This window comes from Bufo bufo, chromosome 2 (assembly GCF_905171765.1).
Source record: "Bufo bufo chromosome 2, aBufBuf1.1, whole genome shotgun sequence".
NCBI classification, from domain to species: domain Eukaryota; kingdom Metazoa; phylum Chordata; class Amphibia; order Anura; family Bufonidae; genus Bufo; species Bufo bufo.
Window position 1 is genome coordinate 221,466,736 of NC_053390.1, and position 26,271 is coordinate 221,493,006.

The following is a 26,271-nucleotide window of genomic DNA, read 5'->3' on the forward strand; positions in this document are numbered from 1 at the left end:
GGAGGACAGGAGTGGTAATAGCAATTTTGGCGTTTTTTGGTCCTCACTCTGGCACTGCCTGGTGCCGTGCATTTTGTGGAAAGAAGCATCTTTTCTTCCCTTCGGGGCACCCCCATAGGTGTGGGGTTCCAGTCTGGTATTAGGTGCGGTGCTCTTGTTGGAAATGAATTCTGAGGTGCAGAGCTCACAATACGGTGTTCTCTGTGGGATGTAGTCCTTGGGGAACGGCCACACATTCAGGTTTCTGCATGCAGTTTTAGAAGCTAAAACCACTAGTGAATTTTAACAAAGAGAAGTCATATCTGTCTTTTATATTTACTCTCCGTTTTTGATCCAAAACTGCATGCAAGAACCTGACCATGTGGCCGTACCCTTAGAAGACCCTCAGTCTGCCTCTACAGTATGCCCACTCTCCTGAACCCTTTTATCTACTGAACAAGTCCATGAGTCTCACAAATGTAAATTCTCACATGTACCTAGGGTGTATTGGAAAATAATTTCAGCTGGATTTCTACTTTAAAGGGGTTTTCCCATTAGGCTTTATGCATGTTATATGCTTATGGATGTCATGACATCTTTGACCCTCCCAACCCACCACATTTCATTAGCCACAGCAGAGATCTACTGCAAAGAAATCCATGGAGAACTCAACACCACAATGCATTACATGTCTATTTATTTCAATCATCGCCATATGATAACACTCTTCCCCTGTCCAACAATATCTGGTTGTCTGGGGTTGCCTGAATAATTGCACTCAACTGATCTCTTATGGGTCCTCATTAAGAACTAAAATGTTGCATATTTTACACTGGCCACCTGTTCTTTGAGAGCGACCACATTGGCTGGAGACACAATAGACTGGAGGGGACCTTCTATCGGAGAGTTTTCTGGGCATGCTCTGTGACCTGTGCAGAGGTCAGGAGGGAGTAGATATGTTGCGATATCACCTATTGTGAATGGTGAATCCCGTGGTATCCATACAGAGTGATATCTGTCATTGTAATTCTGCCTGTGATGATAATGAGATGACCACTGAAACAGAACTGGACGTCTGGGCATATGAAAATAAAAATCATCAAAAATTCGAAAAAAATATATGTTTAACATCAAAACATGATTAAACTAATAGGTCATTTCTGATGACACATTAATTTTAAGTAGAAATACACAATTCGCAGCTTGTGAGAGGTTCTCACCTTCAGTTCTACGCACATGACAGACCTGTCTGTAGTATTTTAATTACAAGATTAATGTAATGGGTTTTGCTGGACTAGGGTGTTGTACAATCTTCCTCTTCAAGAAAAATAACCAGAAAGAAAAAAAATTGGATCAAATAGACTAGCTATTTGTACTTGTAAAATGAAAATCTTATCTCTGGAATCTTTGCAAGACAGCAAATAATAATGATTAACCCTCCGCACTGCTATTGTCGCCTCTGGTGTGGCAGTTAACAATGCCCAATAAAAGTGATTTAATCATGTTGTACTGGCTTCTAGCGTAATATCCAATGCAATTGCTTTTATATATCATGGATCATATAAATTATGTTTGTTGGAGAGCTAGAAATACAAAGCTATCTACACACATTATAGATCACTGTGAATTTTGTCAATAAAACGGCATTTAATTTCATGTACAAGATGTATGGGTGATAGCACTGAGTAAATATACTAAGATCCGCAGAATCTCGAATACTTTGTGACAGCTATGGACCCAAGCAGTCACTAATCCTGCTGTGAGGAACATGAGAAATGAGAAAAGATAAGATAATGGATATACAGTATGTCGGTGGAAACACTTTTCATTGTACTGTTATTACAGAGTGGTTAGTGGTGTAATATGTAAAATGGTGCTGCCAATACATTTAGGAAAATGAAAGCATACCTTAACCTTCACACACACTGTATTAAAACCTGTTCTAAGGCTACTTTCACACTTGCGGCAGAGTGATCCGGCAAGTAGTTCAGTCGCCGGATCAGGCAATCTGCATGCAAACGGACAGCATTTGTAGACGGATGCGGATCCGTCTCACGAATGCATTGCAAGAACGGATCCGTCCCTCCGTTTGTCATACGGACAAACGGATCTGTTACTATTTATTTTCCACATTTTTACCGCTCTGCGCATGTGCAGACCGGAAGGACGGATCCGGCATTCCGGCACTTATACATTTCAATGTAAATTAACTGATCCGGAAATTTAGACGGAGATAATACCACAGCATGCTGCCGTATTTCCTCCATCCAAAACGCAGTTCGGTCACTGAACTGATTTCATACTGAACGATTTTCTCTCCATTCAGAATGCAATAGGATAAAACTGATCAGTTCTTTTCCGGTATTGAGCCCCTAGGACGGATCTCAGTGCCGGAAAAGAAAAACGCTAGTGTGAAAGTACCCTAATGTGATGAAAATGATTTTTGTAATGTAGCCTTTTTTTTTTTTTACTTTTCCTAGTGAAATAGATGCCTGAAGTTCACTTTAGCATTCGTACTCTAGTTAGTACATAGCCATAGTATTTGCGACTTTAGCAGAGCGGGTGCAGGCAGAGCAACGATGTATTATAGAAGCTCCTGCCCTGTGCTGGCTCTGCTTGTAGCCTATACTGACGTGGTCTGCAGGCTATTAGCAAGGTGGAGCGAGCGCAGGGCAGGAGCTCCCATATCTCATCGCTGCTCTGCCTGCACCCGCTCTGCTACAGCCTGAAATACTCTGAATTTTACCAGGGTGCCGGCGGAGGTGACAGGTCAAACACCTCCAGAGGTTTACGGGCACAGACTAAAATATATGTTTGGTGTAAAAACACCTCCAGAGACATGTATGCCAGCCCGGCTTTAGAAGAGCAGAGCTGGTACAGGCTGGTGCAGCTGCAGGGAAGACCGTATCCAGGATATAGCAGTGTACGAGAGTACATTTTCTAAAGCTCAATGGACTTCAGGTGTCTATTTTGCTAGGAAATATGAAAAATAAAATTACATTACAGAAATAATTTCCATCACAATTAGAACAGGTTTTAATAAAATGTGTGTGTGAAGGTTTAGGTGAATAGTAAACAGAATTTGTGAATGCCACATCATTTTCAAGGCTAGATGCCACTCCAAGATTTGGAACGTTATGTGCATGGGAAGGGGAGTTGCAACTTGGCCTTTCCTCGGATGAAAAAAAAAAGGTTTACTATTCTCCAGAAACAGTGTCATAGATTTCCATGAGTTTTGTGTGGTATTACGGCTCAGTCCTCTGCACGAGAATGGTGTTAAGCTGCAGTATCAGGCACAGTCCTTCAACAGGAGGGGCGCTGTTTCTGGTAAAAGGCAGACCCTTTAAACTGCATTATTTTTTACTCTCAAAAACTCCTTTAACGTTGCCTGATAGAATGTTGTATGAACATTAATTTTCATGTGTTGAAGTTTGTTAACTTTAATGTTCTTTCTTTCTCTTATACAGTGACTGAAAGTCGGGTGACCATGGACAGTATACAAAGGTTCTCATCCGTCCCGGTGTTCCTACCTGTCAACTATCACGTTTGTAATTCTGAAGTTTCTTTCTTCCTTAAAGAGGCCAATCAAGACCTCATGAAAAACTCGAGCCTACAGTCCCGGACAGAACCACTTTTCATATATAAAGCCAAGATGCCACCGGCAATAAATGCCACCTATGGACCCTATTCAGCAGAACAAACTCTGCCCAAAAATGTAATCATTACCTCAAGTACTTTCAGTTCTACCAACAGATTCACATTTAACTGGCAGTTAAAATCCCACATAATAGAGAGCTCTATATATTCTGACAAACCCAAAGTGCAGGCTTTATTTTATATTACAGGGAAGGACTGGGTGGACTATCATCCATCGGAGATTTTGCCATGTGTGAGAATGGTCGCTGTCTTAGAAAACCGTGAGCTTTCAGCAAGCTGTAGGCTGAAAGGAAGGCTAGGGTTATGTGTAGCAGAGCTAGAGTTTTTGCCTAGTTGGTTAAGTACATCTTCTCCCACGGATTCTCACGGATTCTCAGTTTCTCCACAAGGAATACCAGTTGAACTGCACTACATTGTCTATACTACCAGAGAAGATGAAGAATGTTCTTCACAAGAAACAAAATGGTCAAATAGGATTCAATCCAATAAGGACAATGATCAAAAAGTCTCAAGTGCAATGAAAAGATTTGGCAGTGTCGTTGTTTATCCCACTCAAGACACGATGAGAATGTCTGTGCTTCCAGTGGATAACAATGTTCAGATACGATACCCACAAGATCCTGTGAAAGTAGGAGACATCGTAACATTCTTTGTATCAGTGGCAGGAAGCTCAATGGTCCATCAGTTCATGTTGAGGTATGCCGTGCAGTATGAAAGAAGCTGAGCTTTTGATATTGTGCTATTTTGTATGTATTAGTCACTGTAAAATTCAGGATTTTTGTTATCAGGTTCACAAAAAAAAAAACATGTACAGTATTATTTTGTATTTCAGTCCTAAAGACAAATTGAATCAAGGGATTTCAACCATTTTCACAGTTATCTGATACTGCCTTTTATATTTAGTGACCTTGACCTAAGCATTAGCATTCCAATGTGATTAGTTTCAAATTATGTCGCCAAAGCCCAGAAGTACGGTAGTTATATCAAATTTTCATTGTCTTACCCAGTTCTGTGTAGCACATTTGTATTGATGCTGCTATGGCTTGCTGAGGGTAGGATTATCATGTAAAGAACTATAGCTTCCATGTCTCCTTTACCCTCTCACACCTTGGCTCTATTCACAGCTGACTTTATGTCTGTTAGGAGGTGTAAGGTAGTGATATAATTGCTGACTGTCTTCATGGTCAACACAGATTTGCTACTAAGAAACTGTTCTGCTGCCTAGCATCTGAAACACAATCCCTCAGAGCAAAGGAGCAGTGGATATTAATAAGAGGAATTAATTGTGTGACTCCTTATACATCATGGAAGAGAGGAAAGGTAGAGGGGAGAAAACATGTTAAGTGTGTTGGACATCACTCAAGCAGGAGATAAACACTAGTATGAAATGTATTAAGGGGCATGTTTATGAAGAACAGTGTTTTAATAAAGCCCTAAGTTGGCGGTGGATCCACCGACGTTATGAAGAGTCGCAGGCCTCTCCATAACTTTAAATGTAAGACAGCTTCCTAGATGGAACAGGCGTGGAATATGTAAATGAGACGGACCTCCCAACCTGTTCCCTTCCCCGCCACACCCATGTTTTTAGACCTGGCGTGAGCGGGGCGAAGTTGCAGATAGTGGCGCAACTTACCGATCTGCTCCTGAAATATGACTAATATAGGCCTATTTCAGTATACTAAATGACCCCCTAAGTTTGTACACCAGAAAACTGGAGTACAAAAGTCCAAAATTTTGGTGTGTGTAGTTTGGTGCAAAAATTTGTGACTTTTTGACATTTTACACCATCCTTGCCACTTTTGAAAAGAGTTATAAAATCCTTATCGTTTCTTCCTCCATGATGTCGGCATCTTAGCTACGAACAGAAAATTAGGAAGTGACTAATCTTAGGGCATGTAAACCATTTGCACACCATTTAAAATCTCTTCATGGCAGAAAGGTGGTCACAACCCTCCCTTGTATTTAAAATCACTGAATAGTAATATGATTATTGTCTATTCATGTGAAGAAAATCCACCTCATCCGTCCAGTTGTTTTTCTGCCTTGTTCACTTTTCCTATACTTATACTGAGTATTACCTGCATTTGTTATTCAATACCTTTATCTTAAACTTCTAATGCAACCCAATTTTCCATTATTACATGAATTCTTTGAATGTATATGCCCGTTTGTATTTATTATGATCTGGTGAATACTGTACTTTTCTTCATTGGTGCTTTGATTTAAAATAAATGCAGATCTGAGCCCTGAGAGCAGCCACTTTAGAGATAACATACATGCCAATCATTTTGTAAGCGGCAAATACATTGTATCCAGTCACACAAAGAAAAGAACATACTGTTCTTACATAAACTATATAAACTATATAAAATCATGATCTTATGATTTTCTGATGTCTTGATAGATGTGAGAGGTCCACATTGGGGAAGTCTCTGATCCCAGACCGGTACTAGTTTTCAGAGTGTAAGGGCCTGTTCAAATGCAGTTTTTGTATCATTGATTCTGGGCTGTTGTCTGTGTCAGAATCAGCGCCAAAAATGCCTCTAGACAGCCTCTCATTCATTTCAATGGAAGCAGCACTGCCATTTAAAAAATAAGCTGCGTGCCCTGTCTTGGCTTGGAATCCGCAATGAATTTTCTATTGAAATGAATGGGAGGTGGCAAAAAATATGCTGTATGCTCTCTACGCGCCCGTGTGGCGCCAAAAAACGCAAGCTGCAAATGCAGTTCTGCAGTGAACTATAAGGCCACAAAAACACATCAAAACCGCACTAAAATTAAGCAAAAAATCAAGCCTTTAAATCCTGCTCCCCTGCCCTATACTGCTTGTCGGTACAGGCCACCTATTCATTTGTCTGACACTCCTTATTCAAGCTCTCCCCAAACATAGTTCTTGTCCACTGTGTAAGGGGTTAAAGGCTTGGGCGATCTTTAGTTTTTATTGATACAATTTTGGAGTGAGTATGACTTTTTGATCACATATTATTCAATTTTTTGGGGAGGTGAAGTGACAAAAAAGGCAAATCGCCCACTTAGATTTTTTGGTGTTACAGTGTTCACTGTATAGGATAAACACATTTATATTTTAAGGTACTTTCACACTTGCGTTAAAGTTTTCCGGTATTGAGTTCCGTCATAGGAGCTCAATACCGGAAAAAAACGCTTCAGTTTTGTCCTAAAGCATTCTGAATGGAAAGCATTCTGTTCAGCATGCATCAGGATGTCTTCAGTTCAGTCCCTTTTACGGTATTTGGCTGGAGAAAATACCTCAGCATGCTGCAGTATTTTCTCTGGCCAAAATTCTGGAACACTTACTGGATTGCCGGATCCGTCATTAATTTCCATTGAAATTTATTAATGCCAGATCCGGTACCAAGTGTTCTGGAAAAAGCGGACCCGGTTTTCTGGATGACACCGGAGAGATGGATACGGTATTGCAATGCATTTGTCAGACGGATCCGCATCCGGAAACAAATGATATCTGTTTGCATACGGATTTCTGGATCAGGCAGTTTTTTTTATATATATATATTTTTAAAAAGTTTTTTAAACCTTTGTTTCACCTATTTTAAGTCGGCCTTATCCTTAGGATAGGTCATCAATATCAGATCGGCGGTGTTGTGACTCCCGTCACCTCCGCCCATCAGCTGCTTGAACAGAAAGCAGCGCTCGTACAGTATGAGTGGTACATTCTCATCACTGTTTACCTGCTCGCCATCGCAATTGCAGTGGAGAGCAGTGTAATGACAGCTCCTCCATCCCATTCACTTCAATGGAGTGTAGTCAGGTTCGGACTGGCCCACCGGGAAGCTGGTGAAATCCTCGGTGGGCCCCTTGTCTGGAAATTTATGATCACATACTCACTAATCGGCGGCCTGCTGGAAAGCGCCACTGCCTGTCGCTGTAATAAGCAGTGCGGCACACATCAATGGACATGAGGGTGCAGCAAGTGGCCAGATGTTCTCTGAGATCATCTCACCACTTCTCATTTAGTATGGCTGCAGCAGCGCTGGTGGGCCCTGCCTCCTGACCTGTGCTTTTACTGATGACGCTGCATGCAGAGTAGGAGAAGCCTTGCTGCCCGTCCATATTCTCAGTCAGTGCAGAGCGCGGCCGCGGTATTTCAGCTTATGTGACAACCAGGCAGGCACAGGCAGAGGCACAGAAGCAAAGCATGAGGATCTGTTTCAAATAAAGCAAGCTAAGAAGTAGGACCTGTTGGGAGTTGTAGTTTTCCATACTACAAAACACTGCACTGGTAGAGACGTGCACTGTACACATGACGGATCTGTGCAGACACTGAACCAAGAAGGGACATGAGTTAAAACCTCCGCACTGCAAACTGCAAAACTTGAAAACTATGGGAGGCAAACACTACGTGGCCGCCAGACAGTGTTGCACACTGTTCAGAAATTTCTGGACATTCTGTAAAAATAGAAAATGCAAATGTGATCGCACACTACATCCAGCACTCTGCCCTCCATGCTGGATGAGACATTGGTTTATATTTTATAAATATAAACCAATGTCTCATCCAGCATGGAGGGCAGAGTGCTGGATGTAGTGTGCGATCACATTTGCATTTTCCGTTTGTATATGTATTTCGCCATAGTGATGTGCACCTACAGGCAGGTTGTGCTGACCCAACCCCTTATTTTTTTCTTTGTAGTATATATTGGAGGCGTGGCGATCTCCTTGGAGTCATTGCACACCTGACCAGTTAATCTGTCCTTGAGGCTGGTTTTAAAGTCAGTATAAAACTGAGTCTGCTTGTATAGAACCTACCATTAGCCATCTGGCTCCAGGAGAAGTATATGGTGGGTTCAGCATGCATGTTGGTACTTGCATCCCTGGATCCGATGAAAGCTGTAATGGCACCGGACGGGGTTACAAGCAAAGTGTACTTGGCTTGCATGCTGACCTGCATTCCCTGGATTTTATGTGGCTGTCATGGCCCATGAACAGGTAGGAACAAGAGTTAGGGACCACTCATGAGACAACCTTGACGCGGTGAGTGGCTTACTATGCTTTGGCCAAAATATAAACCAATGTCTCATCCAGCATGGAGGGCAGAGTGCTGGATGTAGTGTGCGATCACATTTGCATTTTCTGTTTGTATATGTATTTCGCCATAGTGATGTGCACCTACAGGCAGGTTGTGCTGACCCAACCCCTTATTTTATTCTGTAAAAATAGGCGTCTTTTTTTCCTGTGTCCATGAAAAAAATAGAGGTGTCTGTGATTATTTTTTTTTTAGACTGGTGGTACCTGACTTGATTATTTTGGTGGTGAGTATCATCATTCACAGTAAATACTGGTAATGGGTATGTCTCAGTATACCGTACTTATAACCTTCATCATTCAATATAGTTTTTCAAATTGTCCAAAAGTTGTCCAGAAGGAATTATCTGCAGCAAAATACCACTAGGCAAATTCTGCCATGTGAACGGCCCCTTATGTTCCAAGCAGGCATCAATTGCTGTTGACAGACTAGAAGTCTGTACGGTATACAAATAAATTAAAAGGGTTCTCCAGACATCATGAAAAATACAAGTGTTCCGTGGACCTGTGGAAGAAATTTAGTTTCATTAATACTTCCATGTCCTTTGCTTCAATAATGTCATTGTCCCTGCTGCACTCGCACAGGCCGCTAGCTCTTGACCCGACCGGATGTTTGCGCTTTTTTCCTGTTCAGCTGCATAGTAATAAATGTAGCTGAACAGGAAAAGAAGCGCACACACTCGGGACAAGAGAGGAAAAGCTTGCGACCAATGCTAGTGCAGTGGCACCCTCACCAATCAGCTGTATGAGGAGATGACGTCACCGAAAGAGAAGACGTCATCGGCGCAGGCGCACTGAGGGAGTGCTGAGGAGGCGAGCCTCCTTCTCTCAGAGCGCCTGCGCCGAATCAAGACAGGCGCGCGATTTTTGAAATGCAGACAGGGCCAGCTGGAGGAGGAGATCGCGGCTGGCCCTGTCAATCAACAGGAGGAGGGGGCGGTTTTTTGCGGCTGCTACCAGGAAGTAGACGCCCTACTTGCTGGTAGAAAGGTAATTAGCATATTATAAAAGTACGTTTTTTGCCTTATCTACAGAACGAAAATGATTAATAACATAATGTATAGATATATCGCAGTATAGGGATTATAAGTACCCCCCAAAAAAAAATGAGTTTAGTGGGGTGACAGAAGCCCTTTAACTGTTAGCAAGTAGTAAACCCTTAATTCATTTGTAGACTCCGAGGTCCTCCGGCTTTTGGCCACAGTTTGGCTATGCAGCAGCCGCTACATGTGACAACATCCTTACGGCTGGGATAAGAGATAATTACCAACCCTGCAGATAAACCCCAAAGCTTCCACAGTCAATACCAACCATGGCAACTCAGGGTAATATAGATAATATAGCATTTACAGTCCATGGGGGTAAAACATAAAAAGAACTATTCCACCCAAATTTTTTTATAAAATCAAACTTTATTTTATATGTATTATGTTGACATAGTGCTAATAATGGGTACACATTACACTGCACAGTGAATGCCATAAAAAAGCAAAAAAACAATAGATTTACTTTCTTTCCCATTCCCCAGTGAATAAAATGAATTAGTTCGATTCACACAACAATGGAAAACTTTTTTTATTTTATTTTTTATTTTTACAAGCTCCACACAGCCATTTTCAGTACCATTGCAGACTATGGGGCCATTCACTTGGCTGTTTTTCTAGCCGTCATGAATAAATAGGATATGTCCTATTTTTTGTCCATTTTGACAGCCAGATGGACCCCTTTGAAATCAATAGGCCAATTTCTGTTTAGACTGAAGTACCCAGGTATATGAGTGGCACAGAAGGCAGGGAATTAAAAATAAATAAATACTGTCCCCTGTGTATGAAATGCCCCAATACTGCCCCCTGTATATAAACCCATGATAATGCCAACAAATTTTAAAAAATACTCAACTCATCACAGGTATGCATGGGAACACTTTAGGCCGCAGTACCTAGTACTCTCAGTAATGTGACATCACAAGATCACTCTTTTTTAGGCTTGCTGAGGGACTGGGTGTTTAATCTAGGACAAGGAATTTCCATGTGTGACTGCTGTCCATACTACTGACAGTGCTTTCTATGCCGGTTTTAATCTCTCCTGCACCGTTGGAGGATGCGTCTAATTTATGATGAGGTGCAGGCCTGGTCATAAATTAGGTACATCCTCCTACAGTCTGTGCACCTAAACAAAAATCTGCAACAGCTCAGAGCTGCCATACATTTCTGCAAGGGCGGACTGGGAACTTAAAGTTGCCCTGGAAAAAAAACTGAAAGTGGCCCCAGTGTTGTAGATGGTTTCAAATTGACAGAAGGTGAGGCAACACAAGTAGATGGGTCTAAGACAAGTTGGCAAGGTCAGTAATACCATAGTGCAGCACAGAATACTATCCCACAGAACCAAATACCACAGTGCAGAACAAAATACCTCCCCATAAGCTGTCTCTCTGTGGTGGTCATCTATATTCATGTTCTGTTCTCCTCCGATTGTCATTAGTATGTAGGAGGAGGCTTAGGAGGTGAGATGTGGGCCACAACACCAAGTCAGCCCTACCTTCAGCATGCTGCCTGGACTTTCTATGATAATGACCCCTATAGTTCCCCCATTAGTATGTACCCGGACAGCGGCAGTGAGGAGGGCTTGGGTGACCCTATGGGCATCAGCCCACCGGGAAAATGGGAAAATTCCCTGTAGGGTGTATGGCAATAAAGTCAAATAAGTCACTTTTCTGGTGCAAGGGAGATGATAAATCCCCTGTTAAGTTATCAACTAATTGAGTTGCTTAATGAGAAACACTTTGATATTGTACAATGCACAATACAGTTCTGTAGCATGCTGAATTGTATTCTAAAATGCATACGTTTATGCACGTGAGGCCGAAAAATATACAAGTAATACTTCTGTTTATGGTAGCGGTAGAGTGGGTCCCCAAAATAAATGCCACTGGTGGGCCATAGGCACCCCATTCTGACACTGAGTGTAGCTGCCCCATCCCATTGAATTGAGTGAGATGGAGGAGCTGCAATTACACCTTCTGCAATCACCGCTGCTTTCTCTTCAACCAGCTGATCGGCGAGGGTGCCTGGAGACGGCCCCCCCCCCCAATCTGATATTGATGACCTATCCTGAGGATAACCAGAAACCAGACAATCCCTTTAATGAACTTTCAGCATTGGGTGGCAAAACCGCCTATACGTATCAATTGACATTGACCTGAAAATATAAAATATGCAATTTGTTAGAGCTTCACCTGAAGGCGTAAAATTTTAAACCAACCAGAGAAAATATTTTCAGTATTCACATGGCGGCGTCCCTGTAAACCAGCTGTTTCCCCATATTACACTTAAATTGCAGCAGTTGTTTCCTGGAAGCCTAAAGTTTTGTGACAACTCTCCCAGTTATTTAACCACTTCAAAGTCATGGATAATGTGTGGAAACTGTTAAAGCTCAGTCCAGTTAAGCCCGTATCTGTCAGTGTATTATTTTTCTGACTCGGTCACAGTGTTGCAGACAGTAATAGGATCGGATTAGCCAGTTTTAATTAGTTTCCTTTTCAAAAGATTCACTCATATTTTCTTGTCTAATTTTTTTTTTCCATTTGGCAGATCTAGCCAATTATCTTCAAACAAGTTTTCCTTCCATTATTGTTTTTTTTTTGTTTAATTTCTAATGTCACAAGGACGGCATCAAGGAGACGGAAAATCTTATACATATGCTGCACCCCATTGACTTGCAACATTATAAGATGAGGCATTGCCTTAAAGGGGTTTTCGGAGATATTTTTACTGATGACCTATCCTCTGCTTAGGGCATCAGTATCTGATCGGTGGGGGTCTGAAACCCGGGACCCCCGTCGATCAGCTGTTTGAGAAGGCACTGGTGATTGCAGCCTTCTCCCTGCTTCCCAAACACAGCACCCTACATTGTATAGCGGCTGTGCTTGGTATTGCAGTTCAGCCCCATTTACTTCAATGGGGCTGAGCTGTGCCTAGGCCATGAGACTGATGAACATGACATTACATGGCCTAGTGAAAGCTGCCAGAAGCTAGCAATGCTACTGTGAGCACCGGTGCCTTCCAGCTCATTGGCAGGGCTCCTGAGTATTGGACCCCCACTGATCAGATACTGATGATCTATCTAGAGCAGTGGTTCTCAACCTTTCTAAAGCCGTGACCCCTTAATACAGTTCCTCATGTTGTGGTGACCCCCAACCATTACATTTTTTTCCTTGCTACGTCATAACTAATTTTGCTACTGTTATGAATTGTAATGTAAATATCTGATATGCAGGATGTATTTTTATTGCTACAAATTGAACATAATTAACGCAGAGTAATTAATCACAAAGATCTCCACAGATCCCCCCCTAAACAGTGCCATCCACAGATCCCCCTCCCCTAAACAGTGCCATCCACAGATCTCCCCCCTAAACAGTGCCCTCCACAGATCCCCCCTCCCCTAAACAGTGCCATCCACAGATCTCCCCCCTAAACAGTGCCATCCACAGATCCCCCTCCCCTAAACAGTGCCATCCACAGATCTCCCCCCTAAACAGTGCCATCCACAGATCCCCCCTAAACAGTGCCATCCACAGATCCCCCCTCCCCTAAACAGTGCCATCCACAGATCTTCCCCCTAAACAGTGCCATCCACAGATCCCCCTACAGTGCCATCCACAGATCCCCCCTCCTCTAAACAGTGCCATCCACAGATCCCCCCTAAACAGTGCCATCCACAGATCCCCCCTAAACAGTGCCATCCACAAATCCCCCCTAAACAGTGCCATCCACAGATCCCCCCTCCCCTAAACAGTGCCATGATGGCACTGTTTAGGGGAGGGGGGATCTGTGGATGGCACTGTTTAGGGGGGATCTGTGGATGGCACTGTTTAGGGGGGATCTTTGGATGGCACTGTTTAGGGGGGAGATCTGTGGATGGCACTGTTTAGGGGAGGGGGGATCTGTGGATGGCACTGTAGGCGGATCTGTGGATGGCACTGCCATCCACAGATCCCCCTACAGTGCCATCCACAGATCTCCCTCCCCGACGCTCACAGCAGTATATTTATAAACTAATCAGTAACTACTTTAACTTTAATCATTGCTCATTGCTAAACTCTTTACTTGGATTATAATTTATTTGGATATGGGATATCTTACTTTGTCTTAGCTCTGGTAATAGCAGGCAGTGCGGGGGGCGGCGCCCACTCACTGACGTCACGCGCCTGCGCCGCCTAGTGGGAGGAGCAGGCGCGTGACGTCAGTGAGTGAGCGCGGTTTATAAATATACTGCTGTGAGCGGCGTGGCCCTGTATATTCTAACCCCCAGGCAAGCGTCCCTGTCACCATGGGAACGCCTGGGGGTTAGAATATACCATCGGATTTGAGTTTTTACGATCTCACTGAGTCCCCATCCCCGTCACCATGGGAACGCCTGGGGGTTAGAATATACCATAGGATCTTCTGAGTTACTCAGCCGCAAAACAAGCACCGGCGACCACCCGGAAAGGGCCGATCGACCCCCAAAGGGGTCGCGACCCCTAGGTTGAGAGCCGCTGATCTAGAGTAAGGTCATCAGTAAAAAATCTTGGAAAGTCTCTTTAACTTCTTAACGACCCAGGACGAGAACGCTTGTCCTAAATGGCCGGTACTTTGCGCCCTAGGACGAGCATTCTCGTCCTGCGGTCCTTCCTATCCCCCATGTGCGCTACTGCGATCAGCAGCACGGATCCGGCTGTTACTGACAGCCGGATCCGTGCTGCATCCACCAGCATTGGTGATAACACCGATGCCGGTGGATTAACCACTCATATACCGCGGTCAGGGAGGTTTGCGCTCCCTCTCCTTAGCCATCGGGTCCCCACACTGCGGTGGTGGGGACCCGATGGTTGCCATGGCAGCTACGGAAGCCCAGGAGTTCCAGCCTGAGGGCTGGGTCTCCTAGGCAACTGTGTAAGATGCTGACAGTTCAATTCAGTACAATACAGAATGTATTGTACTGAATTGAAACAGGGATCAAACCCTGAATAGGTGAAGTCCCACAGTGGGACAAATAAAAAGTAGAAAAAAGTGTTTTTTTATGCTAAAAAAATTTAAAGTTTCAAGTAAAAAAAAAGCATCCTTTTCCAAAAATAAAGTCCCCAAATTTTTAAAAAATAGGGAAAAAAATAAAAGTATATTAAGTATTGCCGCGTCTGTATCGACCGGCTCTATATAAATATCATATGACCTAACCCCTCAGATAACCACCGTCAAAAAAGTTTTATAAAAACTGTGCTAAAAAAACATTGTTTTGTCACCTTACATCACTAAAAGTGCAACACCAAGCGATCAAAAAAGTGTATGCCCCCCAAAATAGTACCAATTTAACCGTAACCTCATCCCGCAAAAAATGAGCCCCTACCTAAGACAATCACCCAAAAAAAATATATATATGGCTCAGACTATGGAGACACTAAAACATGATTTTTGTTGTTTGTTTCAAAAATGCTTTTATCCTGTTAAATGTAAATAAATAAAAAAAGTTTACATATTGGGTATCTCCGCATCCGTAAGAACCTGCTCTATAAAAATACCATATGACCTAACCCCTCAGGTGGACAACGTAAAAAAACAAAAAAAAAACGGTGTCAAAAACGAAATTTTTTGTCACCTTACATCACAAAAAGTGTAATAGCGAGAAATAAAAAAGTCATATGCACCCCAAAATAGTGCCAATCAAACTGTCATCTCACCCCGCAAAAATGATACCCTATCTAAGGCAATCGCCCCAAAAATAAAAAATAAACTACGGCTCTCAAACTATGGAGACACAAAAACTTTTTTTTTGCTTTCAAAAATGATATTATTGTGTTTAACTTAAATAATTAAAATAAATCATACATATTAGGTATTGCCACTCCCATAACAACTTTCTCTATAAAAATATCACATGACCTAACCCCTCAGATGAACACCGTAAATTTTTTTAATAAAAGCCATTTTTTTCACCTTACATCACAAAAAGTGTAATACCAAGCGATCAAAAAGTCATACGAACCCTAAAATAGTACCAAATCATTAGACCCTACATAAGACATTCGCCCAAAAATATATAAATAAACTATGGCTTTCAGTATATGGAGACACAAAAATAATAATTTTTTTCAAAAATGTTTTATTATGTAAAACTGAAACAAACAACCCAAAAAAGTAGTCATATTTGGTATTTTCGCGTCCGTAACAACCTGCTCTATAAAAATAGCAGATGATTTAACCTGTCAGATGAACATTGTAAATAACAAAAATAAAAACGGTGCCAAAACAGCTATTTTTAGTTACCTTGCCTCACAAAAAGTGTAATATAGAGCAACCAAAAATCATATGTACCCTAAAATAGTACCAACAAAACTGCCACCTTATCCCATAGTTTCTAAAATGGGGTCACTTTTCTGGAGTTTATACTCTAGGGGTGCATCAAAGAGGGTCTTCAAATGTGACATGGCAGCTTAAAATTATCCCAGTGAAATCTGCTTTCCAAAAACCATATGGCGTTCCTTTACTTATGCGCAATTCCGTGTGCACATACAGCAGTTTACAACCACATATGGGGAGTTTATGTAAACTACAAAATCAGGGCAATAAATATTGAGTTTTGTTTGGCTGTTAACTCTTGCTTTGTTAGTGGATTTTTTTTTTATCAAAATGGAAAATCTGCCAAAAAGTTGAGGGGTGTAGTTTCTAAAATGGGGTCATTTTGGGTGGTTTCTATTATGTAAGCCTCACAAAGTGACTTCAGACCTGTACTGGTCCTTAAAAAGTGGGTTTTGGAAATTTTCCGAAAATTTTTAAGAATTGCTTCTAAAATTCTAAGCCTTCTAACGTCCCTCCCCCAAAAAAATGGCATTCACAAAATGATCCAAACATGAAGTAGACATATGGGGATTGTAAAGTAATAAGAGTTATTACTATCTATTATAAAAGTAGAGAAATAGGAATTTGGAAATTTGCAAATTTTTCTATTTTTTGGGTAAATTTGGCATTTTTTTTATAAACAAAAAGGAAATTTTTTGACTCAGTTTTACCAATTTTATGAAGTACAATATGTGACGAGAAAACATTCTCAGAATGGCCTGGATAAGAAAAAGCGTTTTAAGGTTATCACCACATAAAGTGACACATGTCGGATTTGCTAAAAATGGCCTGGTCCTTATGGGGAAAATTGGCTGGGTCCTTAAGTTGTTAATTTCCATCTATGGAAGGTCTTTCCTAAAGCTATGATAACATGGCAAAATCAGCAACACAAAAACAGGTCTTTTTACACTCCAAATACAGTCCAGATACGCCTGGTCCACTATTGATTTCAATAGCCATATGAAGGTTTGTTTTTGAAGCATTAAATTATGTCTTTATTAAAGGGTTTTCTTAGATTCTAATACTGATGACCTATTTGATCGGTGGGGGTCCGACACCTGGGACCCGGACTGATCAGCTGCTTGAGAAGTGAAATCTGCTTTCCAAAAACCATATGGCGTTCCTTTCCTTCTGCGCCCTGCCGTGTGCCCATACAGAAGTTTACAACCACATATGGGGTGTTTATGTAAACTACAGAATCAGGGCAATAAATATTGAGTTTTGTTTGGTTGTTAACCCTTGCTTTGTTAGTGGAATTTTTTAAATCAAAATGGAAAATCTGCCAAAAAAGTGAAATTCTGAAATTTAATCTCCATTTTCCATTAATTCTTGATGAACACCTAAAGGGTTAACAAAGTTTGTAAAATCAGTTTTGAATACCTTGAGGGGTGTAGTTTCTAAAATTGGTCATTTTGGGTGGTTTCTATTATGTAAGCCTCACAAAGTGACTTCAGACCTGAACTGGTCCTTAAAACGTGGTTTTTTGAAATTTTGGGTAAATTTGGTATTTTTTTTATAAATAAAAATGACATTTTTGGACATTTTTAGTTTTACCACTTTCATGAAGTACAATATGTGACTAGAAAACAATCTCAGAATGGCCTGGATAAGTAAAAGCATTTTAAAGTTATCACCACATAAAGTGACACATGTCAGATTTGCTAAAAATTGTCTGGTCCTTAAGGTGAAAAATGGCTGGGCCCTTAAGGTGTTAATTTCCATCTATGGAAGGTCTTTCCTAAAGCTATGATAACATGGCAAAATCAGCAACACAAAAACATTCTAGAATGGCAGGTCAGTAGTGTATTTAGCAGCTGAAACACAGGTCTTTTTACACTCCAAATTCAGTCCAGATACGCCTGGCCCACTATTGATTTCAAGAGCCATATGAAGGTTTGTTTTTGAAGCATTAAATTATGTGATTATTAAAGAGTTTTCTCAGATTCTAATACTGATGACCTATTTGATCAGTGTGGGTCCAACACCTGGGACCCCCCACTGATCAGCTGCTTGAGAAGGCAGCAGCTCTCCGGCAAGCACAGCGGCCTTCTTGCAGCCTTTTCAAGGCCAGTGACAACATGTTCGGCTACTTTCACACATGTGTTTTTTCTGGATCCGGCAGGGTTCAGCAAAAACGCTTTTGTTCTGATAATACAACTATCTGCATCTGTCATGAACAGATACGGTTGTATTATCTTTAAAATAGCCAAGATGGATCCGTCATGAACTCCATTGTGTCAGAGAAAATGGATCTGTCCCCATTGACTTACATTGTGAGTCAGGACGGATCCGTCTTGCCCCGCACCACATAGCAGACAGAAAAACGCTGCGTTAGGCCTATTGCACACGACCGTATAGCTTTTTCAGTGTTTTGCGGTCCGTTTTTTATGGATCCGTTGTTCCGTTTTTTGTTTCCGTTTCTGTTCCGTTTTTCCGTTCCGTTTTTCCGTATGGCATATACAGTATACAGTAATTACATAGATAAAATTGGGCTGGGCATAACATTTTCAATAGATGGTTCAGCAAAAAATGAAACGGAAGACATACGGATGCATTTCCGTATGTGTTCCGTTTTTTTGGCGGACCCATTGACTTGAATGGAGCCACGGAACGTGATTTGCGGGCAATAATAGGACATGTTCTATGTTAAAACGGAAAAACGGAAATACGGAAACGGAATGCATACGGAGTACATTCCGTTTTTTTTGTGGAACCATTGAAATGAATGGCTCCGTATACGGACCGTATACAGAACGCAAAAAACGGGCAGTAAACGGAAAAAAAAAAAAACCGCCGTGTGCAGGAGGCCTTATTCTGTCTGCAATGGGACTCAACCAAACAGAACGAATTGCATTCAGGTGCATTCCGTTTTGTTCAGTTCAGTTTTGTCCCCATTGACAATGAATGGGGACAAATCGTAAGCGTTTTCCCCACGCTATTGAGATCCTATGACAGATCTCAATGGAAACACAAAAGGGGTTGGTCAGCACATCCCAACACAACATATAATGCAACAGCTCTCTGCGAACCCAATAAAGTACAAAAACATATTGTAATGCTAATGCTATGCTAATAAAGTAGAGATGCTTGGAAAATACATTTTGTACAAAATTATTTGAGCCCGTCTGCCGCACGTCAAGGCGATCTCTGTAAGACGGGAACCTAACACTAAGTTCTACCTTTTAAGTGCCATGACAGCGACCATGAAATTCAGGGGGTGTAGGTTCCACATGCATGCTGGGTCCCCTTTGGTTTTTATCATTCATCATGACAGATCTCAATAGCGGAAAGGGAAAGCGCAGGTGTGAAAGTAGCCGAATTGTCACGTGGCCTTGGAGTAGCTCAGCCCCATAGAAGTGAATGGGGCTGAGCTGCGATACCAATCGCAGCCGCTATACAATGTACGGCACTGTGCTTGGTCAGCAGAGAGATGGCAGCAGCACTCACAGGAACACCGGTACCTTCTCAAACTGCTGATCGGCGGGGGTCCCTGGTGTCGGACCCCCACGATCAGATACTGATGACCTATAAGCACCACATCTGACCTCTATTTGTACTTATACCTCATGATATCTAGTCAGTTGCAAATTGATGAAAGAAAGGGAACTGTTTCACTGGAGCTAGTCTACATGATATAAGTTCATTCTTCCATTGATGAATACCAATTGGAGATAGTCAGCGGCTGTTGTGGAGTTCAAAAGAAAACTTGTCCCCAAGTTATTTCTTTGAAGACTTGATCATCAGCCCCCTGCACTTCTGTCCTTTCCTTTAGTGTGTCGTATGATTTATTCTAGCCCTTTGGGGTTTACAGAATTTATCATAATAGTGTTTGATTTGTATTGGTTTTATGTTTTCTTTGTACCCAAATGGATAAAGTTATAGAATTGAATTTTATGTTATAAAAGGATTTATACAATTCCTAAGGAGTCTATATATTATTTTCTAAGTATCTATTTAACCAGGTCAACAAAAGTCCTTGTCCAGCCACATCTTAGTTTTTCGGTTCTGCATACTAAGATAGAGGAGAACTGGAAAGGGTTTATAGTCAAGAGACATCAGATGAAAAATCTGATTTGTTCAGCTTGGAAATAAGATGCCTTAGAGGTGATCTCATTTGCATGTATAAATACATGTGTGGTCAATAAGAAGAACTGGCACATGATTCATTAATTCCAAAGATTTTGCAAAGAGCCAGGGGACATTCATTACATGTTGAAGAGAGAAAATTTAAACATCAATACAGAAAATGGTTCTTTACAGTTAGTTATACTATGGAAAAAAGAAAAACAGAGTGATCTGCTCACTGACCACAGGTTGCCTCAGTTGTTGGAAAAACTGTGGAAGGGCCTACTCCAAGAGGTAGTAATGGCAGACACTGTGACAGCATTTCAAAAACGGCTAGAGACTTATCTAATAGCAAATGGAATTGAGGATTATAATCAATCTAACAATTTGTGTTGTATAATTGATCTGAGAAAGGCTGAACTTGATGGATCCCTTTTTCAACCCATGTAACCATGCAACAATTAGCGTCAAGTACGTTAGTAACCAATTAATTAGCCTAGTCCTTCAGACATATCTGGCTCTACTTTTCTCAGAAAATTGTTTGCAAGTTGGCCACCTATTCAAATCTAACCCTTCAAATATGAGCTTTCATTTAGTAATGGAGAACTGAAAAACTTAAATACAATAACACGTCTTTGAGATGACCAACCAGAATTTCAGTGGACAGTGATCTTTTGGGGTTGGGAAGTGGGGGTGGGTCTTCTGAGAATTCGTCACTGTAAATCTGGTCTTAAGAAGGAGTCTTCTGAAGAGGTTTCTCTGTATGTATTGCCACATGGGTTCCTTTGAGTCAGTGGTGATATATTTACCCCCATCCCCGATTTACACAGCAGCTGTACGTCTACTGAATGGTTTATATGTATAAGCACAAACCTAACACCTGACCAACACCTCCGATAGAGATTTTCACTACTGCGAGTGAGTGCTTAGGTACCTGATTTTACAATAGCAAGGAAGGCATGAATATAAGCTACGATCAAAGCCATTGAAATGGTTTGTACATGTCATACATAGTTACGAACCTTTACAAATCGTCCACCCGGCCTTGCTTTCTAAACCCCACTGCTATCCTGTTTATGTGTAGCGTTGGTGTTTAAAGTCATGTCGCACCATTTTTAATTTAGGTTAGGCATTTATGAATATATTTTAAATACTGTGTAACAGTCTCCTGTCATTTTTACACTAAAACACTAATTGGGTATTCCACGACGTTCTGCCTTCAGGTAATTGTCTGCGCATATTTCAGTTTTTATGCAAAAGTGATAAGGATGTGATAAGCGCTCTTAAGAGTGATAGTAATTTCAGATTCTTCCAGCAGGCTTATGTGGCACGTATCACAGCTCACAGAATTACAGTATGTAAATTAGGCATTGGTTAAACCAAAAGATATATAAGTTAGAATGAATACAGTACCTCCAGCCAAAAATGAAAGCTTTCCAGCTCTCATGCATCCTCATGTGCAGTAAAGATAAGATGTACGGTACTTCTGTTCCAAGCTAGCCATTTGTTATACAGACTTCTTCTACCTCCTAATTCTGAAGTAAGATCTTGATTGAGGGTACTTTGGTTTCCTGGTCCCTTGGTCTGGCCTTTGCTACCCTTCTCTTTCCTTTGTCTGTCAATCACAGTGTATGCTTCTTCTGATTGCCATGAGCTGCTAACCTGTGACATCACTGTGTGAACTGTCTAGAAGAGATGAAGTGAAACTTCTCCAAGTATCTACAGAAATGCATGGATACAAGCTTCATTCAGATGCTTTCAAGAAAGAATCCAGTTTGATGCGTGCAATGTCAAGAATAAATTTTTCCTCCTGAATTTGGAGACAATTTTTATGCAGTATAAATATATATATAGCACCTTTATACTTTATGGTCAGTTTTGGTCTAAGCAAAGTCCCATTGTGTCACTGCGATTCACCCTAGAGCTAAACTGAGGGGAAGAGGCAAAGAGTTTTGCCATTTTCACCTTAAAGGGGTTGTGCAGTCAGTACTTATTGATGACCTATCCACATGGTAGGTCATCAATATCTGATCAGTGGGGGTCCAACTGCCGACCAGCTGTTTGAAGAGGAGGAGGTGCTTGTACAAGCATTGCTTCCTCTTCAAGATTACACTGCGCGTTGTCTCGCAAGTCTTGGTGGCACAGTGTAATTACAAACACAGTGTTTGTCACAGTCACTTGTAATTACACTCCTCCACTGCTACTAGCGAGACAACGCGCAGTGTAATCTTGAAGAGGAAGCAGTGCTCTTCAAACAGCTGATTAGTGGGGGTGCCGGGAGTTGGACCCCCACCGATCAGATATCGGTGACTTATCCTGGGGATAGGTCATCAATATGTACTGGCTGCACAACCCCTTAAGTGAGTATGGAAATAAAAGAAAGGGCAAGAGGACAGTCTAGATCTGTGATGGCTAACACCAGCACTTCACTGTGGTAAAGCTACGACTCCCAAGATGCACACTTGCTTAGATGTTCACAGAACTCCATAGAAAACGAATGGAGCATGCTATGAGTCGTAGTTTCACCACACTTGGAGTGCTGGAGGTTAGCCATCACTGGTCTAGATGATGGGCAACAAAGAGGTCCAGCTTATTCTCTGTAGAGGACTTCTTCATCGTTGTACTATATGCCACTCAAGGGAAACCACCTGACCCACCCCAGTGGAAAACAAGTAGAGTCTCCACTGCTTCGTAGCTAAACCTTGTTCTGTCCTCTTTGCTACTGCAGCCAGAAAGCACTGTATTTTATGATGCAGTGTTAATCAGGACCTCTTGTTGAGCATTTATGTTACCAAATATATGTTTATTTTCAATTAGAAAGATTCATTTCTATAGAGTTTTCTTGAAAATTTAACATTCTACAAACTTGTCACAGAAAGAATCTTATTCTTATCTTTCAAAAACACTTCTGCAAAGATAATTTGTTGAGTAAAACATTCAGAAAAGACAAAGCAGAACAAATTGATGTCAAACGCCATTTAGAAGAATAAATTAAATTATTGTTTTCAGAAATGGCACAGCCCCTGCAGTTCATGTACGAATTTCTACAACTCAGATCATTGCAAGAGTACGGAAGATAGGTACATGATTTTTTTTCCAGTTAATACTATGACAATGTTTCTATTTCTTAATGCTGTATGTTAAAATGCAATGACCACTCAGTTGTTTCATTTGCTTGATCAATTTTTTTCATAAGCCTATTAATGGCCCAACTGAACTTTTGTGCTTATCATCGATGACCTGTGTCCGTGTGCAATTACTGTATAACGGGAATTAAAATATGAGCTCATAAATCATTATTGCAAGAATGTGATTAACGACACCATGGAGAGATTAATGATTCATTCCTTAAAGGGGTTCTACACCAATCCTGAATGGGTTGAAATAAATGGGGATTATTTATCATGAGGGTAATATCTGAAGTCCCCAAAAAATTGCAAATCCCTATCTTGCAACTTCTTGTAGTCAGAATTCTGGAGTGCAGGGCTCCACAAATTCCTCCCCATAGTGCCCTACCATTGCACTGGATAATAACTGTGGGTGAAAAGATGGCAGAGCCTCTTGTGAATTGAACTAGCATTGATCTACATGTAAGCAGCTCTAAGTTTAGAGATGGACACAGCAACTATATTTTCAAGACAATGTATGTTACAGTGTGCGAGCTGTACATACAGTATACTCACACTCAATACCTATTTAGGATTCGACATTAGAATTTTAAACCCATTAAAGGGAATCAGTCACCATTGACCCCCCTATCAAACTGTTTGCTTAGACATAGCTGTGGTTCACCTGATTAATACTTTATCATTCCCCCTATGTCCGTTTTCTGGTGTTAAAAAGTCGCAAAATCCAGTTTTACAACTTTTTAAAGGACATCTGTCAGCAGATTTGTACCTATGACACTGGCTGACCTGTTACATGTGCACATGGCAGCTGAAGGCATCTGTGTTGGTCCCATGTTCATATGTGCATGCATTGCTGAGAAAAATAAAGTTTTAATATATGCAAATGAGCCTCTAGGAGCAACGGGGGCGTTGCCGTTACACCTAGAGGATCAGCTCTTTCTGCATCTGCCGCACCTTCTGCATTTTGATTTTCAGGGTCAGGCATTATGACATTTACATTGCTTGGTCCTGTCAGTCAAAGTGCAGGGGGTGCAGCAGTAGCAGAAAGATTTGCATATATTAAAGCATCATATTTCTCAGCAATGCGGGCACATATGAATATGGGACCAACACAGATGTCTTCAGCTGCCAAGTGCACATGTAACAGGTCAGCCAGTGCCATAGCTACAAATCTGCCATTGTGACTTTTTTTAGTCGCACCTGCCATTTGTACCGCTCTCACCAGGTATCTGAAAAGGGAGCGTGGCAAGGGTGGGGTGTGGGCATCTGCCCCAGAACATTTATCATTATTTATGCTAGAATGACTGAACTCTATGGTAACTCTCAGCTGGAGTAGACTTCAGTCTAGCTCACAAACTGCTGCAAAAGGCATTTCATTTATGACGAGGCCTGTGCCTTGTCATATTCTATCCTCCGGAGGCACAGGCCTTTTGAAGACCAGTGTAGATTAATCAAGGCCTAAGTGTTTAATTTCCCTGCAGTTCCCTTACAGGGGGTATTATGGGGGTTATTTCAGCACCCCCACGATTAGCTGTTGGGGTTGTAGTGCTCAGCAAGTGCTGAATGCTTCTCATTGTTTACAAGGCAATACCAGGTTTAGCAGTGGTTGTGCCTGGTATTGTACTTTTGTCCCTTTCACTTAATTCTGGTTAAGCCGTAGTAAAGTGTAATACCAGGCATGACCACTAGTAAAGCAGTGCGTGACAAATGAAGAAAGGTATGTAGGCATGTAGCGCTCTCTGGAGTGCCGTGGGTCCTTCAAACAGCTGACAGGTGGGGGTGCTGAGACCTACACCGACCTTGAGGTTAGGCTTTCAGTTTTAAAGAACTGGATAATCCCTTCAAACACAGTGCAGTCCAAATCAATAGGTCATTTCTCTTTGTAAGTAATCTCTGGTCAAGAGATGAGGGTACTGAGAAGCACATCCCCCCATTAACTCCGAATTCCCTAATACGATATATACTTCCGTATTTGGAAATGGGCTTTTAAATTAATCAACTCTTTTAATAAGTGCTAAGACCAGCAATACCCATTTTAAGGAGAAAGTGAAGCTCAATCTCTGTTCTGTGCTATTTTTAAAGGATTTAGTTATTCGTTTTTTAAGGCGTTTAAAAGGTTTCTGTCATTAGAAATAACGTTATGTAGCTGAGTGAGATTAGCGATGTGCTAATGTCAGCAGTACATAACAGTATGTTTTATGACTCACTCCCTGCCGCCGTTCTCTTAAAATAACGACTTTTTAAATATGTTAATAAGCCTCTAGTTGCTACTGGGGCGTTGCTTCAGCACCTAGAGGCCCGGTCAACTCACCCTTTGGCACGCCCAGGTCCAGTTGATTGACTGGCGAGTTCTCCTCATCGTCCCGTAAATCCTGTGCCTGCGCCATCCTGTTTAGTATTCAGCGCAGGCGCAGTGAGGAAGCTGGCACCAGGAGAGCGTCCTTCCCTCACTGCGCCTGTGCCGAATACTAAACGGGACGGCGCAGGCACAGGATTTACATGACAATGAGGAGAACTCGACAGTCAATCAACTGGACCTGGGCGTGCCAAAGGGTGAGCAGACCGAGCCTCTAGGTGCTGAAGCAACGCCCTAATAGCACCTAGAGGCTCATTAGCATATTTTAAAAGTCTTTATTTTAAGAGAACGGCGGCAGGCAGAGAGTTCTAAAGCATACTGTTATGTACTGCTGACATTAGCACATCGCTAATCTCACTCAGCTACATAATGTTATTTCTCATGACAGAAACCCTTTAACCCTTTACATTTTTGCATATTGTCTTTTTTTTAGCCAGGCAGCACGGTGGCTCAGTGGTTTGCACTGGTTCCTTGCAGTCCTAGGTTCAAATCTGACAAAAAGGTACATCTGCATAGAGTTTGTGTGTTCCCCCTGTGTTTGTGTGGGTTTCCTCTACCCCACCAAAATAGGGATTCTAGATTGTGAGCTCCTTTGCGGACAGTGAGCAATGACGGTGTCTGTAAAGCGCTGCAGAATATGCAAGTGCCA

The 26,271-nt window shown here is 41.6% G+C and overlaps 1 protein-coding gene across 1 annotated transcript in view; it reads left to right on the forward strand.

Moving 5' to 3' along the window:
• The window catches only part of TMEM132B (transmembrane protein 132B), a 695,177-nt gene that overhangs the window by 144,837 nt on the left and 524,069 nt on the right, over positions 1 to 26,271 (forward strand). The window contains exon 2 of the mRNA XM_040416233.1: positions 3,447 to 4,332. Coding sequence (XP_040272167.1) covers positions 3,447 to 4,332 — 886 coding nt within the window. The remainder of the gene's footprint in view (positions 1 to 3,446; positions 4,333 to 26,271) is intronic.